The sequence below is a fragment of the Oncorhynchus masou genome, chromosome 23 (assembly GCF_036934945.1).
Source record: "Oncorhynchus masou masou isolate Uvic2021 chromosome 23, UVic_Omas_1.1, whole genome shotgun sequence".
Classification (NCBI taxonomy): Eukaryota; Metazoa; Chordata; class Actinopteri; order Salmoniformes; family Salmonidae; genus Oncorhynchus; species Oncorhynchus masou.
This window is the reverse complement of record NC_088234.1, coordinates 13,481,963-13,498,774: the sequence shown is the minus strand read 5'-3', so window position 1 is coordinate 13,498,774 and position 16,812 is coordinate 13,481,963. Positions and strand designations below refer to the sequence as shown.

Genomic DNA, 16,812 nt, shown 5'->3' with positions numbered 1-16,812 from the left:
GTGCTGGCTTGTCCATCTCTTTAGTGGGAAGGTGTTTCACCTGTGCTGGCCCAGTGCTCCAGTTGTCTTGAGAGACGTGAAGGATTAACACCGTCAGTTGGCGCTCACTATTAGATATTCCTAAAAAATAATATTTTAGATGATCATCCCCGCTTCCCTTTTGTTTTGGTTGTTAGTGACTCTTTGTTAGTTCCTCCTTCTGTCTGACTGAAATGTTTTGGTGTCTTGCTGGGGAACATAACAGAAAGGGGGCTCGTCCGGGATTTTGTTTCCTGTGATAGTTGCTCTAATCTCCGACTGTGAGGCTCTGATGTGCTCAGATATTTGAGTGTTGAAAATACACTTTTGTGGTAGAGTTGCTGTCACTGACATCCATCCTAATGGGTTATAAGACTCGTGGAATCATTTTATAAGTTGCAAAATCACACAGGCTCGTTGGAAGCATTTGTGGAAAACTCTACATGCGAGATAGATACATGTACGAAGGTGAATCTGCTCATCATCGCTAAGAATTCTGACATCAAAGTGGCATCAGGCAATCCAAAAGCAGTAGTCAAAGCGCTGATTGGTGGAGGACTGATGATAAGGGTGCTACGGGTAGTGGGGTGAGTCCCGTAGATGTTCAACCGAGGGAGTTAGAACTAAAGGCAAAGTAGGAGTAACATAAATTAGAGCTTGAGCACAGGAAAAGATGAGATGAGCGCACAGCCAAAGAACGTTGAACATGCAGCCAAACAAGAAGATCAAGAGGATGCGGCACTGATTAGAAATGGCTCACTTTGGCTTTCATTCATTGTTCATTTCACTGCCAATTTCATCAGATGCGTTTATTGTTCAATTTATGTGTGATACAATATTGTATTATTGGTTTGACATTATGCAGTTTACAAAAATGAGTCGGGAAATAACTTAGTTTTTGGTACACATTTTAAATATGTTTTGATTTTATAGGAACTACCACAGTGCAATGTCTGTTCTATATAAAGACAGATTGTTATATACATGTGATATTACAACATTATTTACATTCATTTGTTGTGGTATTAAATTGCAAAAGAAGCCATGCTAATTGGAAAACTGGTACAAGCAACATATATAATTGTGCAGATTTATTGTAAACGTGCTTCACTGAAGAACAGCACATAAAACATGTTGTTTCCTGATATCCTGATAGAGTCATAGATTTGAGAGCAGATTATTCCATTAATGAAGCTGAGGTTGGGTTTCACATCCTCCTGTATCAGTGAGTCCATGGAAACCGTACTTCTTTGGACAATCCTGTGTCGTGTTGATGAATCATTGTCCCACAACCGTTATTCAGGCTTCGCTCCCAAAGAGGAGACTGTCCGTTAAGAGATCCTTTTTCTTTCTGCTTTATTCCGTTGGTCGATGAGAAACACTTCTTTAAATGGATTATCCTGTTCTTTGTCCAGTTCTGTTTTTTAAGAGTTGAGGATGTCCCACTAGATCTCAGAGTAAGTCCGTATCTCCGGTATCCTGATCCTAAGCTGTCAGGGAATATTTAAAAACAGGTATTTGAGTATGGAATAGGTTTCTAAAGTGATCACTAGCTCCTCTGTGTCCTCAATCATGTAGTAATTAACTTGGAAAGAGCACACCCAGAAGGCTGAAACTGTTCATCCATACCTATTACATAACATATTTGACAGCATTATGATGAACATTCCGTTCCCACCTCTGATTGGCTGCCAGGGTCACTCAATGTAAAATGCTGCCCTGACGAGGTGGCAGTCGTCTGTATGACTTGAATGGCGTCCCTATCAGCACCCCAGGAACTGTAGTCATGGCAGATGATCTCAGGCCTCCTGGACACCTTTTGAAGAAGAAATAGAAAACTTGATTGTCCATTGTCATTTTCAGCACATGGATTTTTTTTAAACGTTGCCTTTAAACCCTTTAAGTAACATGCACTCATCTCCCACACACACACAGAGACAGAGGGGTCGGAAACAAGGGTGAGCCATGGGTTAAGTCAAGTGCCTTGCTCAAAGGCACCACAGCAGGAGATGGCATCTAGGATAACTAAAATAGATCCCCACCTGTGCCTGTGTTCCATGGTAGGGAGACGGCAGCCTTGTACTGGAGGATGACAGGGAATCTCCCTCTGCGTCGTACTGCAAGCCCACTCGGCCCCCATAAGGTGGGTTAGGCTCATTCTCTGTTTAAAAGGGGACAAAACGCCGTACATACACAGTTTACGTGTTACGTCCACAGGAAACAGCAGGTGGAAACAATACAGAGAAATGCTCACTGACTATTTCTTCTTCAGCAATACAGTGTTCAATTTCAAACAGTAAGAAATAGAACATCCAGAATAGGATCATTAAAGAGCACAGAATCAAACCTAGGTCAGATAAAAGTAAAAGAATGTATAAGAATGGCATATTATAAATGCACCCCATAAAACACAATTTGAGCGATAACCTATGACAGGTGAGGCAGAATAGGCTTTAGACAGTGTACCTGTTAGGACTGTGGTACTACTTGAACCAACCAAGTGGCCACCTGTATTTGGCCTGTTGGGCCATTCAAAGTCTTCCTCCAGCCACTGGTTAACTTGTCCAGTATGGATATCTTTCACCCTGAAGGAAAGGGGGAGAGAAGAAACTTACTTTATGAGCTTACATTGCTGATCATCGTAGTATGATCATTGTTTTGAGAATAATTTTTGGTTGGTGTCATTGATTGCTACAAAAATTGTACATATATATATATATGTGTGTCACGGCATTCAAGAGAAGGTGAGGACCTGTCACGCCCTGGTCGAAGTATATTATGTTTGTCTTCATTTATTTGGTCAGGCCAGGGTGTGACATGGGTTATTGTGGTGTGTTTTTGTCTTGGGGTTTTGTGGGGTGTCTAGCATAGTCTATGGCTGCCTGAGGCGGTTCTCAATCAGAGTCAGGTGATTATCGTTGTCTCTGATTGGGAACCATATTTAGGCAGCCATATTCTTTGAGTATTTCGTGGGTGATTGTTCCTGTCTCTGTGTTTGTCGTCACCAGATAGGCTGTATAGGTTTTCACGTTCCGTTTGTTGTTTTGTATAGTAAGTTATTTCATGTCTCGTTCATTTACATTAAAGAACATGAGTAACCACCACGCTGCATTTTGGTCCGCTTCTCCTTCTACAGACGAACGCCGTTACAGGACCAAGGTGCAGCGTGTTCATAATACATTTTTAGCAACTAAACACTAAATACAAAAATGACAAAAAAGAATAACCGAAACAGTTCTGTCTCGTACAGATACTAAACAGAAAACAACTACCCACAAAACCCATGTGGGCAAGAGCTACCTATGCATGGTTCTCAATCAGAGACAATGACAGACAGCTGTCCCTGATTGAGAACAATACCCGGCCAAAAACAAAGAAATACAAAAACATTAAAAAAAGAACATAGAATGCCCACCATAGTCACACCCTGGCCTAACCAAAATAGAGAATAAAAGGCCTCTCTATGGCCAGGGCGAGACAATATGTGGTGGAGGTCAGAGTTCATCATATCCAAATTCTAAACAAATGCATAGCTTTGTAATACATATTTTGTGTTTCACCTACAGGCTTGTTGTCTGTGCCAACATCTTACTCCTGTTGTTTTAGCTTTACAAATCTACACATTAGCTTCTCTCATGACTAGATGGTGAAGGTTTCTCTCGTGACTAGATCGTGAAAGCTTCTCTCGTGCCTAGATGGTGAAGGCTTCTCTCGTGATTAGGTGGTGAAGGTTTCTCTCATTACTAGATGGTGAAGGCTTGTCTCGTGACTAGATGGTGAAGGCTTCTCTCGTGACGAGATGGTGAAGGCTTCTCTCGTGACTAGGTGGTGAAGGGATCTCTCATGACGAGATGGTGAAGGCTTGTCTCGTGACTAGATGGTGAAGGCTTCTCTCGTGACGAGATGGTGAAGGCTTCTCTCGTGACTAGGTGGTGAAGGGATCTCTCATGACGAGATGGTGAAGGCTTGTCTCGTGACTAGGTGGTGAAAGGATCTCTCATGACGAGATGGTGAAGGCTTCTCTCGTGACTAGGTGGTGAAGGGATCTCTCGTGACGAGATGGTGAAGGCTTCTCTCGTGACTAGGTGGAGAAGGGATCTCTCGTGACGAGATGGTGAAGGCTTCTCTCGTGTCTAGATGGTGAAGGGTTCTCTCGTGACGAGATGGTGAAGGCTTCTCTCGTGACTAGGTGGTGAAGGGATCTCTCATGACGAGATGGTGAAGGCTTGTCTCGTGACTCGATGGTGAAGGCTTGTCTCGTGACTAGGTGGTGAAGGGATCTCTCATGACGAGATGGTGAAGGCTTCTCTCGTGACTAGGTGGTGAAGGGATCTCTCATGACGAGATGGTGAAGGCTTGTCTCGTGGCTCGGTGGTGAAGGGATCTCTCATGACGAGATGGTGAAGGCTTATCTCGTGACTAGGTGGTGAAGGGATATCTCATGACGAGATGGTGAAGGCTTGTCTCGTGACTAGGTGGTGAAGGGATCTTTCATGACGAGATGGTGAAGGCTTGTCTCGTGACTAGATGGTGAAGGCTTGTCTCGTGACTAGATGGTGAAGGCTTGTCTCATGACGAGATGGTGAAGGCTTGTCTCGTGACTAGATGGTGAAGGCTTGTCTCGTGACTAGATGGTGAAGGCTTGTCTCGTGACTAGATGGTGAAGGGATCTCTCATGACGAGATGGTGAAGGCTTGTCTCGTGACTAGGTGGTGAAGGGATCTTTCATGACGAGATGGTGAAGGCTTGTCTCGTGACTAGATGGTGAAGGCTTGTCTCGTGACTAGATGGTGAAGGCTTGTCTCGTGACTAGATGGTGAAGGGATCTCTCATGACGAGATGGTGAAGGCTTGTCTCGTGACTAGGTGTTGAAGGGATCTCTCATGACGAGATGGTGATTGCTTGTCTCGTGACTAGATGGTGAAGGCTTGTCTCGTGACTAGGTGGTGAAGGGATCTCTCATGACGAGATGGTGAAGGCTTCTCTCGTGACTAGGTGGTGAAGGGATCTCTCATGACGAGATGGTGAAGGCTTGTCTAGTGACTAGGTGTTGAAGGGATCTCTCATGACGAGATGGTGAAGGCTTCTCTCGTGACTAGATGGTGAAGGCTTGTCTCGTGACTAGGTGGTGAAGGGATCTCTCTGACGAGATGGTGACTAGATGGTGAAGGCTTGTCTCGTGACTAGATGGTGAAGGCTTGTCTCGTGACTAGATGGTGAAGGCTTTCTCTCATGACTAGATGGTGAAGGCTTGTCTCGTGACTAGATGGTGAAGGGATCTCTCATGACGAGATGGTGAAGGCTTGTCTCGTGACTAGGTGGTGAAGGGATCTTTCATGACGAGATGGTGAAGGCTTGTCTCGTGACTAGATGGTGAAGGCTTGTCTCGTGACTAGATGGTGAAGGCTTGTCTCGTGACTAGATGGTGAAGGGATCTCTCATGACGAGATGGTGAAGGCTTGTCTCGTGACTAGGTGTTGAAGGGATCTCTCATGACGAGATGGTGATTGCTTGTCTCGTGACTAGATGGTGAAGGCTTGTCTCGTGACTAGGTGGTGAAGGCTTGTCTCGTGACTAGATGGTGAAGGGATCTCTCATGACGAGATGGTGAAGGCTTGTCTCGTGACTAGGTGTTGAAGGGATCTCTCATGACGAGATGGTGATTGCTTGTCTCGTGACTAGATGGTGAAGGCTTGTCTCGTGACTAGGTGGTGAAGGCTTGTCTCGTGACTAGATGGTGAAGGGATCTCTCATGACGAGATGGTGAAGGCTTGTCTCGTGACTAGGTGGTGAAGGGATCTCTCATGACGAGATGGTGAAGGCTTCACTTACTGCACATCAACATTTATGTCACTCTTTGTGTTGTCCCTGATATTTTTAGCTGATGTGTTGATGTGTAGTCAGTCTCACCTATTTAATTGTCGTCTATGCCAGGGCACATAGACCACCATGACCCCCACGGCTGCTATCGCCAGTACTGCCAGGGTCAGTAGCGCGGCAAAGAGGTCCCTCTTCAGGATAGGACCGAAGCAATCGGAGTCTAGGTACCAGTAGTCCTGGTTACATCTGTGTGGGTGGTGGATGGGACACAGAAGGATGGAGGGTTAAGTAATTGTGCTGGTTTTATGTTGGCTATATGTTGGCTATACGTTGTATGTGTTGTATGTAGGCTATATGTTGTATGTGTTGTATGTTGGCTATATGTAGTATGTTGGCTATATGTAGTATGTTGGCTGTATTTAGTATGTTGGCTATATTTAGTGTGTTGGCTATATGTTGTATGTTGGCTATATGTTGTGTGTTGGCTATATGTTGTATGTTGGCTATATGTTGTATGTTGGCTATATGTTGTATGTTGTCTATATGTTGTATGTTGTCTATATGTTGTATGTTGTATGTTTTCTATATGTTGTATGTTGTCTATATGTTGTATGTTGTATGTTTTCTATATGTTGCATGTTGGCTATATGTTGTATGTTGTCTATATGTTGTATGTTGTCTATATGTTGTATGTTGTCTATATGTTGTATGTTGTATGTTTTCTATATGTTGTATGTTGGCTATATGTTGTATGTTGTCTATATGTTGTATGTTGTCTATATGTTGTATGTTGTCTATATGTTGTATGTTGTATGTTTTCTATATGTTGTATGTTGGCTATATGTTGTATGTTATGCTATGTTATGTTATGTTATAAGAAGTCATAAGAGGTAATACTCTTACCTGCAGACCGGACCGTCCCTTGACATACTACATGTGCCGGTGTTGCAGTTCTTTTCCCTGTTGTGTCCGGGGGCACAGGGAGAGACACAGACCAGTCGCCCATCTATTTGTGCTGCATGGTAGTATATCCTCAAGTCCTTATCTAGTTTGGCCGTGTCGCATACCGCTACACAAAGAGGATGGTAAGTTAAAAATAATATTAAGTTCAAAGTTCAAAAGTATGTTATGTTAAAAGTCAATGCAGGAGATGAATTGGAATTTTTCAAAGGTTTGGACAAACCTACTCATTCAAGGGTCTTTCTTTATTTGTACTATTTTCTACATTGTTGAATAATAGTGACGACATCAAAACTATGAAATAACACATATGGAATAATGTAGTAACCAAAAAGTGTTAAACAATTCAAAATATGTTATATTTTAAATTCTTGAAAGTAGCCACATTTTGCCTTGGTGACAGTTTTGCACACTCTTGGTGTTCTGAATTACAGTAACTGACCCCAACCCTGGTAGGAACAGCTTTACAGTATAACCTCATTCACTAAAATGTGTTGAAAGGATATCCATAGATACCCTGGTGTGGACTCACAAATATAGGCTTTAGTGTACTTACATTCTTTATCAAATGTGGAATTTTTTACAATGACATCTCCAATTATGTCCACCCCAATACAGCCTACTTGGCCTGTGAATGCAACAGAAAGGTTTGTTATACAAAACAAATGATTTGACACGTGATTTGTCAATAATACTGTCATGTCTTGTTATGTCTGTTCCTGTCCTTTCTCTTCACTCTCTCTCTCTGCTGGTCTTTTTAGGTTACCTTCTCTGTCTCTCATTCTTCAGCTGTTCTACATCTCCTCTAACTAGCTCATTCACTCTTTCACACCTGTTCTCTCTTCCCCCTCTGATTAGGTCTCTATTTCTTTCTCTGTTCCTGCTACTTTCAGTGTCTGATTCTTGTTTGTGTTTTTTGATGCCAGAAGCAAGCTGTCGTCTCGTTTGCTTCCACCTTGTCCTGTCCTGTCGGAGTCTGCCTGGCAGGTGCCACCTGCACTATACTAACGTTCTTTTTGTTCCGCTGACAACGTTGGAGGAGGATTTATGCCATTCCTGTTTTTTCATTAAAGAACTCTGTTTTCTGTTAAAACCGCTTTTGGGTCTTCACTCAAGTTCATAACAGAAGAATCAGACCAAGAATGGACCCAGCGGCTCCGGACCCTTTTCACTCCGCCGTCGAGATCCAGGGAGCGATGCTAGGCAGACACGAGGAGGAATTGTCTGCTGCTCGACATGCCGTTGAGACCCTGGCCGTCCAAGTCTCCGACCTCACAAGACAGGTTCACCAACTCCACCTCGATCCACCGCCCACTTCCAGGGTTTCCGAGTCTCCGGAGCCCAGGATCAACAACCCGCCGTGTTACTCTGGGGAGCCCACTGAGTGCCGCTCATTCCTCACTCAGTGTGATGTGGTGTTCTCTCTCCAGCCCAACACTTACTCCAGGAGCGCAGCCCGCATCGCCTACGTCATTTCTCTCCTTACCGGACGGGCGCGTGAGTGGGGCACGGCAGTCTGGGAGGCGAGGGCTGAGTGTATTAACCAGTATCAAGACTTTAAGGAGGAGATGATACGGGTTTTTGACCGTTCTGTTTTTGGGGAGGAGGCTTCCAGGGCCCTGTCTTCCCTATGTCAGGGGAATCGATCCATAACGGATTATTCTATTGAGTTTCGCACTCTCGCTGCCTCAAGTGACTGGAACGAGCCGGCTTTGCTCGCTCGTTTTCTGGAGGGTCTCCTCGTCGAGGTTAAGGACGAGATCCTCTCCCGGGAGGTTCCTTCCAGTCTGGACTCCTTAATAGCTCTCGCTATTCGCATAGAGCGACGGTTTGATCTTCGTCGCCGAGCTCGAGGAAAGGAGCTCGCGTTCTCCGCTGCTCCCCTCTCCACATCACTGCCACCTGCCGCATCACTGCCACCCTCCTCCGCCGGCTCGGATGCTGAGCCTATGCAGCTGGGGGGTATCCGCATCTCGGCCAAGGAGAAGGAACGGAGAATCACCAATCGCCTCTGTCTCTACTGCTGCTCCGCTGGTCATTTTGTCACCTCATGTCCAGTAAAAGCCAGAGCTCATCAGTAAGAGGAGGGCTACTGGTGAGCGCAACTACTCAGGCCTCTCCTTCTGGATCACGCACTACTTTTCCGGTCCATCTCCGCTGGCCCGGTTCATCTGCTTCCTGCAGTGCCTTGATAGACTCTGGGGCGGAGGGCTGTTTTATGGACGAGACCTGGGCTCGGGAACATGACATTCCTCTCAGACAGTTAGGGGAGCCCACGGCCTTGTTCGCTTTAGATGGTAGTTCTCTCCCCAAGATTCAGCGTGAGACGCTGCCTTTAACCCTCACTGTCTCTGGTAATCATAGCGAAACCATTTCTTTTTTAATTTTTCGTTCACCTTTTACACCTGTTGTTTTGGGTCATCCCTGGCTAGTGCGCCATAACCCTTCTATTAATTGGTCTAGTAATACTATCCTATCCTGGAATGTTTCTTGTCATGTAACCTGTTTAATGTCTGCTATCCCTCCTGTTTCCTCTGTCTCTACTTCACAGGAGGAGCCTGGCGATTTGACAGGGGTGCCGGAGGAGTATCACGATCTGCGCACGGTGTTCAGTCGTTCCAAGGCCACTTCTCTCCCTCCACACCGGTCGTATGACTGTAGTATTGATCTCCTTCCGGGAACTACCCCCCCCGGGGTAGATTATACTCTCTGTCGGCTCCCGAACGTAAGGCTCTCGAGGATTATTTGTCGGTTTCGCTCAACGCCGGTACCATTGTCTCCTCCTCCTCTCCCGCCGGAGCGGGGTTTTTTTTTGTTCAGAAGAAGGACGGGTCCCTGCGCCCATGCGTGGATTATCGAGGGCTGAATGACATAACAGTTAAGAATCGTTATCCGCTTCCTCTTATGTCTTCAGCCTTCGAGATCCTGCAGGGAGCCAGGTTTTTCACCAAATTGGACCTTCGTAACGCCTACCATCTCGTGCGCATCAGGGAGGGGGACGAGTGGAAGACGGCGTTTAACACTCCGTTAGGGCACTTTGAATACCGGGTTCTTCCTTTCGGCCTCGTTAACGCTCCAGCTGTCTTTCAGGCACTAGTTAACGACGTCCTGAGAGACATGCTGAACATTTTTGTTTTCGTTTACATGGATGATATCCTGATTTTTTCTCCGTCTCTCTCGATTCATGTTCAGCACGTGCGACGCGTCCTCCAGCGCCTTTTGGAGAACTGTCTTTATGTGAAGGCTGAGAAGTGCATTTTTCATGCCGCCTCTGTCCCTTTTCTCGGTTCCGTTATTTCCGCTGAGGGCATTAAGATGGATCCCGCTAAGGTCCAGGCTGTCATTGATTGGCCCGTTCCTAAGTCACGCGTCGAGCTGCAGCGCTTTCTGGGCTTCGCTAATTTCTATCGTCGTTTCATCCGTAATTTCGGTCAGGTGGCAGCTCCCCTCACAGCCCTTACTTCTGTTAAGACGTGCTTTAAGTGGTCCGTTTCCGCCCAGGGAGCTTTTGATCTTCTTAAGAATCGTTTTACATCCGCTCCTATTCTTGTTACACCTGACATCTCTAGACAGTTTGTTGTTGAGGTTGACGCGTCAGAGGTGGGCGTGGGAGCCATTCTTTCTCAGCGCTCTCTCTCTGACGGCAAGGTCCATCCTTGCGCGTTTTTCTCTCATCGCTTATCGCCGTCAGAACGTAACTATGATGTTGGTAATCGCGAACTGCTCGCCATCCGCTTAGCCCTAGGCGAATGGCGACAGTGGTTGGAGGGGGCGACACCGTTCCTTTTGTCGTTTGGACTGACCATAGGAACCTTGAGTACATCCGTTCAGCCAAACGACTTAATGCGCGTCAGGCTCGTTGGGCTCTGTTTTTCGCTCGTTTCGAGTTTGTTATTTCTTATCGTCCGGGCTCAAAAACACCAAGCCTGATGCTTTATCTCGTCTCTTCAGTTCTTCTGAGGTCTCCACCGACCCCGAGGGGATTCTCCCTGACGGGCGTGTTGTCGGGTTGACTGTCTGGGGAATTGAGAGGCAGGTAAAGCAAGCACTCGCTCACACTCCGTCGCCGCGAGCTTGTCCTAGGAACCTTCTGTTCGTTCCCGTTCCTACTCGTCCGGCCGTTCTTCAGTGGGCCCACTCTGCCAAGTTAGCCGGCCACCCCGGCGTTCGGGTACGCTCGCTTCCATTCGCCAGCGTTTCTGGTGGCCCACTCGGGAACGTGACGCGCGTCGATTTGTCGCCGCTTGTTCGGTCTGCGCGCAGACTAAATCTGGGAACTCTCCTCCTGCCGGCCGTCTCAGACCGCTTCCCATTCCCTCTCGACCGTGGTCTCACATCGCTTTAGATTTTATCACCGGACTGCCTTCATCAGCGGGGAAGACAGTTATTCTTACGGTTGTCGATAGATTCTCTAAGGCGGCTCATTTCATTCCTCTCGATAAGCTCCCTTCTGCTAAGGAGACGGCTCAGATCATTATCGAGAATGTTTTCCGAATTCATGGCCTTCCGTCTGACGTCGTTTCCGACAGAGGCCCGCAGTTCACGTCTCAATTTTGGAGGGAGTTTTGCCGTTTGATTGGGGCTTCCGTCAGTCTCTCGTCCGGCTTTCATCCCCAGTCTAACGGTCAAGCCGAACGGGCCAATCAGACTGTTGGTCGCATTTTACGCAGTCTTTCTTTTCGTAACCCTGCGTCTTGGTCAGAACAGCTCCCCTGGGCAGAGTACGCCCACAACTCGCTTCCCTCGTCTGCTACCGGTCTATCCCCTTTTCAGTGTAGCCTCGGGTACCAGCCTCCGCTGTTCTCATCTCAGCTCGCCGAGTCCTGCGTCCCCTCCGCTCAGGCTTTTGTCCAGCGTTGCGAGCGCACCTGGAAGGGGGTCAGGTCGGCACTTTGCCGTAATAGGGCGCAGACTGTGAGGGCCGCTAATAAGCGTAGGACCAAGAGTCCTAGATATTGTTGCGGTCAGAGAGTATGGCTCTCCACTCAGAACCTTCCCCTTAAGACAGCTTCTCGCAAGTTGGCCCCGCGGTTCATTGGTCCGTTCCGTATTTCCCAGGTCATTAATCCTGTCGCAGTGCGACTTCTTCTCCGCGCTATCTTCATCGCGTTCACCCGGTCTTCCATGTCTCCTGTGTTAAGCCCGTTCTTCGCGCCCCGCTCGTCCCCCCCCCATCCTTGTCGAGGGCGCACCCATCTACAGGGTTCGTAAGATTTTGGACATGCGCCCTCGGGGCCGTGGTCATCAGTACCTAGTGGATTGGGAGGGGTACGGTCCTGAGGAGAGGAGTTGGGTTCCCTCTCGGGACGTGCTGGACCGTTCGCTGATCGATGATTTCCTCCGTTGCCGCCAGGTTTCCTCCTCGAGTGCGCCAGGAGGCGCTCGGTGAGTGGGGGGGGTACTGTCATGTCTTGTTATGTCTGTTCCTGTCCTTTCTCTTCACTCTCTCTCTCTGCTGGTCTTTTTAGGTTACCTTCTCTGTCTCTCATTCTTCAGCTGTTCTACATCTCCTCTAACTAGCTCATTCACTCTTTCACACCTGTTCTCTCTTCCCCCTCTGATTAGGTCTCTATTTCTTTCTCTGTTCCTGCTACTTTCAGTGTCTGATTCTTGTTTGTGTTTTTTGATGCCAGAAGCAAGCTGTCGTCTCGTTTGCTTCCACCTTGTCCTGTCCTGTCGGAGTCTGCCTGGCAGGTGCCACCTGCACTATACTAACGTTCTTTTTGTTCCGCTGACAACGTTGGAGGAGGATTTATGCCATTCCTGTTTTTTCATTAAAGAACTCTGTTTTCTGTTAAAACCGCTTTTGGGTCTTCACTCAAGTTCATAACAAATACCATCTTTTAATAACGCAGTATATTTTTTTTGTGAATGTAAAGTTTACGAGTGGTAATTTTTCTTACTTTTCTTTAATTTGATACACGTTGGTCAAGTATAGCTAGTCAGACTACAGACACTTACGATATTAGAAACCGGTTAAGTAGGCCAGAGCGAAACACTCTGAATTTATGAATGGACAATCTGTCAATGTTCTGAATTTCCGAACACTCCGAGAGCACACTCTGGCACTCCAGATTTGAATTAACGGTCACATATTAGACCTGGCTGAGTATAGCTAATATGCCGAGTACAGGTCTAATATGTGATCGTTAATTCAAATCTGGAGTGCCAGAGTGCGCTCTCGGGGTGTTTGGAAATTCAGAACATTGACAGATTGTCCATTCATAAATTCAGAGTGTTTCGCTCTGGCCTACTTAACCGGTTTCTAATATCGTAAGTGTCTGTAGTCTGACTAGCTATACTCGGCCTTGTCTCAGGATGGTAAGTTGGTGGTTGAAGATATCCCTCTACTGGTGTGGGGGCTGTGCTTTGGCAAAGTGGGTGGGGTTATATCCTGCCTGTTTGGCCCTGTCCGGGGTTATCATAGGATGGGGCCACAGTGTCTCCTGACCCCTCCTGTCTCAGCCTCCAGTATTTATGCTGCAGTAGTTTATGTGTCGGGGGGCTAGGGTCAGTCTGTTATATCTGGAGTACTTCTCCTGTCTTATCCGGTGTCCTGTGTGAATTTAAGTATGCTCTCTCAAATGTTTTCTTTCTTTCTCTCTCGGCGGAGGAGGACCTCGGACCATGTCTCAGGACTACCTGGCATGACGACTCCTTCCTGTCCCCAGTCCACCCGGCCCTGCTGCTGCTCCAGTTTCAACTGTTCTGCTTGCGGCTATGGAACCCTGACCTGTTCACCAGACATGCTACCTGTCCCAGACCTGCTGTTTTCAACTCTCTAGAGACAGCAGGAGCGGTAGAGATACTCTCAATAATCGGCTACGAAAAGCCAGCTGACACTTACTCCTGAGATGCTGACTTGTTGCACCCTCAACAACTACTGTGATTATTATTATTTGACCATGCTGATCATTTATGAACATTTGAACATTTTGGCCATGTTCTGTTATAATCTCCACCCGGCACAGCCAGAAGAGGACTGTCCACCCCTCATAGGCTGGTTCCTCTCTAGGTTTCTTCCTAGGTTTTGGCCTTTCTAGGGTGGCTTTTTCCAAGCCACCCTGCTTCTACACCTGCATGCTTGCTGTTTTGAGTTTTAGGCTGGGTTTCTGTACAGCACTTTGAGATATCAGCTGATGTAAAAAAAGGGCTATATAAATACATTTGATTGGATTTTGATTTGATTTGATTTGTAGTCAGTCACTGACCTGTGGTGCAGTTTTTGGCCGCATTGAGAATGTCCTTGATTTGTTTTTCTGACTCAGCAATCTCCTTACTTAGGTTCTTCCCATTCTCTATGCTCAGTAGAACCACATGCTCCACCACGACACTGCCATTCCTGATAGAGAGCGAAGAGATTCCAAAAAAAGGTTCCACATTTTAAATAGACATTCTAAAAAGAGGTTCAACTAACCTTATAAAGTAAGTGTTTAATGTACATGCATGCTGCCTCTTTGTTGCGACATTTCCTCAAATGTTCACATACCTGAGTCCTATTATTACTATGCCGATAAAATTGTTAATAGTGCGGTTGTACAGTAAGGTCATCTGGAAAACATAAGTTGTTATAGCTCAGTTAGTTACTATTAATGAGCTCATTAAGATTATACATGTATCATTAATAAAGAGTATGTAAAGTCGGCACTTACATCGTTGGTGAAATTTTTTGTAAAATCTTGGTATTCCTGTGTTGTCGGGTGACTGTATTCTTCTTTAAATGTTTTGTTGAGTCTAACAGTGACATCTGTTGATACTTCAATAGTGTCTGTAGTTCATTGACATGAATAGGACAATAAGGAACAACAATTAGACCATTTATGGACCAGTAGTAGTTAGATAAACCAGAATAGTATATTCCATAGGACTGGCAGTTTTTTACTGACAGAAAACCTCCAAGCCCTAGTAGTATCACAGAGTATTTCCTGGTGAGGTCATGTGATCACTCACCCACAGTCACAATTATCGGAGGTCCAGTTGTTGAGAGTGAAGTTGACGTCAATGAAGCAGATGCAGTTGTAGAAGTTGGACTGGATGCAGTAGAAGGGTTAGTTGGGGTAGTTGAAGTAGGTGTAGTAGAAGGGGTAGGTGTATTAGAAGGGGTAGTTGGGATAGGTGTATTAGAAGGGGTAGTTGGGGTAGGTGTAGTAGAAGGGGTAGGTGTATTAGAAGGGGTAGTTGGGATAGGTGTAGTAGAAGGGGCAGGTGGGATAAGTGTAGTAGAATGTGTAGTTGATGTAGTTAGGGTAGTTGGAGAAGGTGTGGTAAGTGTAGTTGATGTAGTTAATGTAGTTGGAGGTGTGGTAGGTGCGGTAGTTGATGTAATTAGGGTGGTTGTAGAAGGTGTGGTAGGTGGGGTAGTTGATGGAGTTGAAGGTGTGTTGGGTGTGGTTGTGAAAGGTAATGTAGTTTGAGTAGTGAGAAAGGGTGTGGTAGATGTGGGAGTTGGAGACTGTGTTGTGGTTATTGCTTCCATCGTTGGGCGAGCTGATGGACCTTGTGTAATAATGGTAATTGTTTCAGCTGGAATTGTTGTTATTTCTAAAGTTGTTGTGTGATCTTCAAGGGTCGTTCCCGCTGTAGTTGTGGAGTCAGTTGGCTCTGCAGTTGTACTTTCAGTTCCCTGGGTAGATGAGAGTCCAGCGGTAGTGGAAGATATTTGCCCGTCCGTGACTGCTGAAGTTAGTTCATTTGTAGTGGCAGGCTCACTGGTAATCGTAGAAGGTTGTGAGGGACTTGTTTCCGTCGAGGTACTGGTTGAAGTTTCTGTTACACCTGAGGACATAGCTGTAGTTGTTTCCATTGTGTCTTTGGTTGATTCTGGTGTCAGGGTCACTCCCGATGTTGAAAACGTAGCTTCCACAGCTGCACTTGTTAAACCAGCTGAGATCGCTGTCGAATCTTCAGCAGATGTGTTTGCTTCAGAAGTTGTTGTTGATGCCTCACTTGATGTTGAGGTACCAGCAGTGCTAGTTAGAGACTCACTTGTAACGTCAGAGGGCACTGTTGTGTGACCAGAAGTGATTGTGGGAGATGGGCTTGTCACAGTCTCTGAGCTCGCTGATGGTTCTTGTGTAACAATGGTCGTTGTTTCAGCTGGAATTGTTGACATTTCTAACGTTGTGTGAAATTCAAGGGTCGTTCCCGCTGCAGTTGTGGAGTCAGTTGGCTCTGCAGTTGTACTTTCAGATCCCTGGGTAGTTGAGAGTCCAACGGTAGTGGAAGATATTTGCCCGTCCGTGACTGCTGAAGTTTGTTCAGTTGTAGTGGCAGGCTCACTGGTAATCGTAGAAGGTTGTGAGGGACTTGTTTCCGGCGACGTACTGGTTGAAGTTTCTGTTACACTTGAGGACAAAGCTGTAGCTGTTTCCATTGTGTCTTTGGTTGATTCTGGTGTCATGGTCACTCCCAATGTTGAAAATGTAGCTTCCACAGTTGCATTTGTTACACCAGCTGAGGTCGCTGTCGATTCTTCAGCAGATGTGTTTGCTTCAGAAGTTGTTGTTGATGCCTCACTTGATGTTGAGGTACCAGCAGTGCTAGTTAGAGACTCACTTGTAACGTCAGAGGGCACTGTTGTGTGACCAGAAGTGATTGTGGGAGATGGGCTTGTCACAGTCTCTGAGCTCGCTGATGGTTCTAGTGTAACAATGGTTGTTGTTTCAGCTGGAATTGTTGACATTTCTAACGTTGTGTGAAATTCAAGGGTCGTTCCCACTGCAGTTGTGGAGTCAGTTGGCTCTGCAGTTGTACTTTCAGATCCCTGGGTAGTTGAGAGTCCAACGGTAGTGGAAGATATTTGCCCGTCCGTGACTGCTGAAATTTGTTCATTTGTAGTGGCAGGCTCACTGGTAATCGTAGAAGGTTGTGAGGGACTTGTTTCCGGCGAGATACTGGTTGAAGAATCTGTTACACTTGAGGACATAGCTGTAGTTGTTTCCATTGTGTCTTTGGTTGATTCTGGTGTCATGGTCACTCCCAATGTTGAAAACGTAGCTTCCACAGTTGCACTTG

At 46.3% G+C, this 16,812-nt stretch overlaps 1 protein-coding gene across 1 annotated transcript; it reads right to left on the bottom strand.

The window, feature by feature from the left end:
- Positions 1-221: 221 nt before the first annotated feature.
- On the bottom strand, positions 222-15,776 carry LOC135510339 (mucin-17-like). Its single transcript, XM_064931187.1, has 11 exons — positions 14,749-15,776; positions 14,451-14,566; positions 14,288-14,349; positions 14,010-14,140; positions 7,355-7,426; positions 6,742-6,907; positions 5,929-6,084; positions 2,485-2,603; positions 2,061-2,179; positions 1,697-1,834; positions 222-1,508 (listed from the first exon to the last, which is right to left on the bottom strand). Exons 1-11 carry the CDS (start codon positions 15,599-15,601, stop codon positions 1,464-1,466), a joined length of 1,977 nt encoding a protein of 658 aa, XP_064787259.1. The 5' UTR covers positions 15,602-15,776; the 3' UTR covers positions 222-1,463.
- Between the last annotated feature and the right edge of the window lie 1,036 nt (positions 15,777-16,812).

What these genes read in the sequence shown, in the direction of transcription:
- LOC135510339 (XM_064931187.1), bottom strand. Translation starts at nt 15,601, where the DNA reads ATGGAAACAACTACAGCTATGTCCTCAGGTGTAACAGAAACTTCAACC. An exon ending in TCCGATAATTGTGACTGTGG is followed by an intron (nt 14,567 to 14,748) that starts GTGAGTGATCAC and finishes AATGAACTACAG; the next exon opens with ACACTATTGAAGTATCAACA. An exon ending in ACCATGGAACACAGGCACAG is followed by an intron (nt 1,835 to 2,060) that starts GTGGGGATCTAT and finishes CTTCTTCAAAAG; the next exon opens with GTGTCCAGGAGGCCTGAGAT.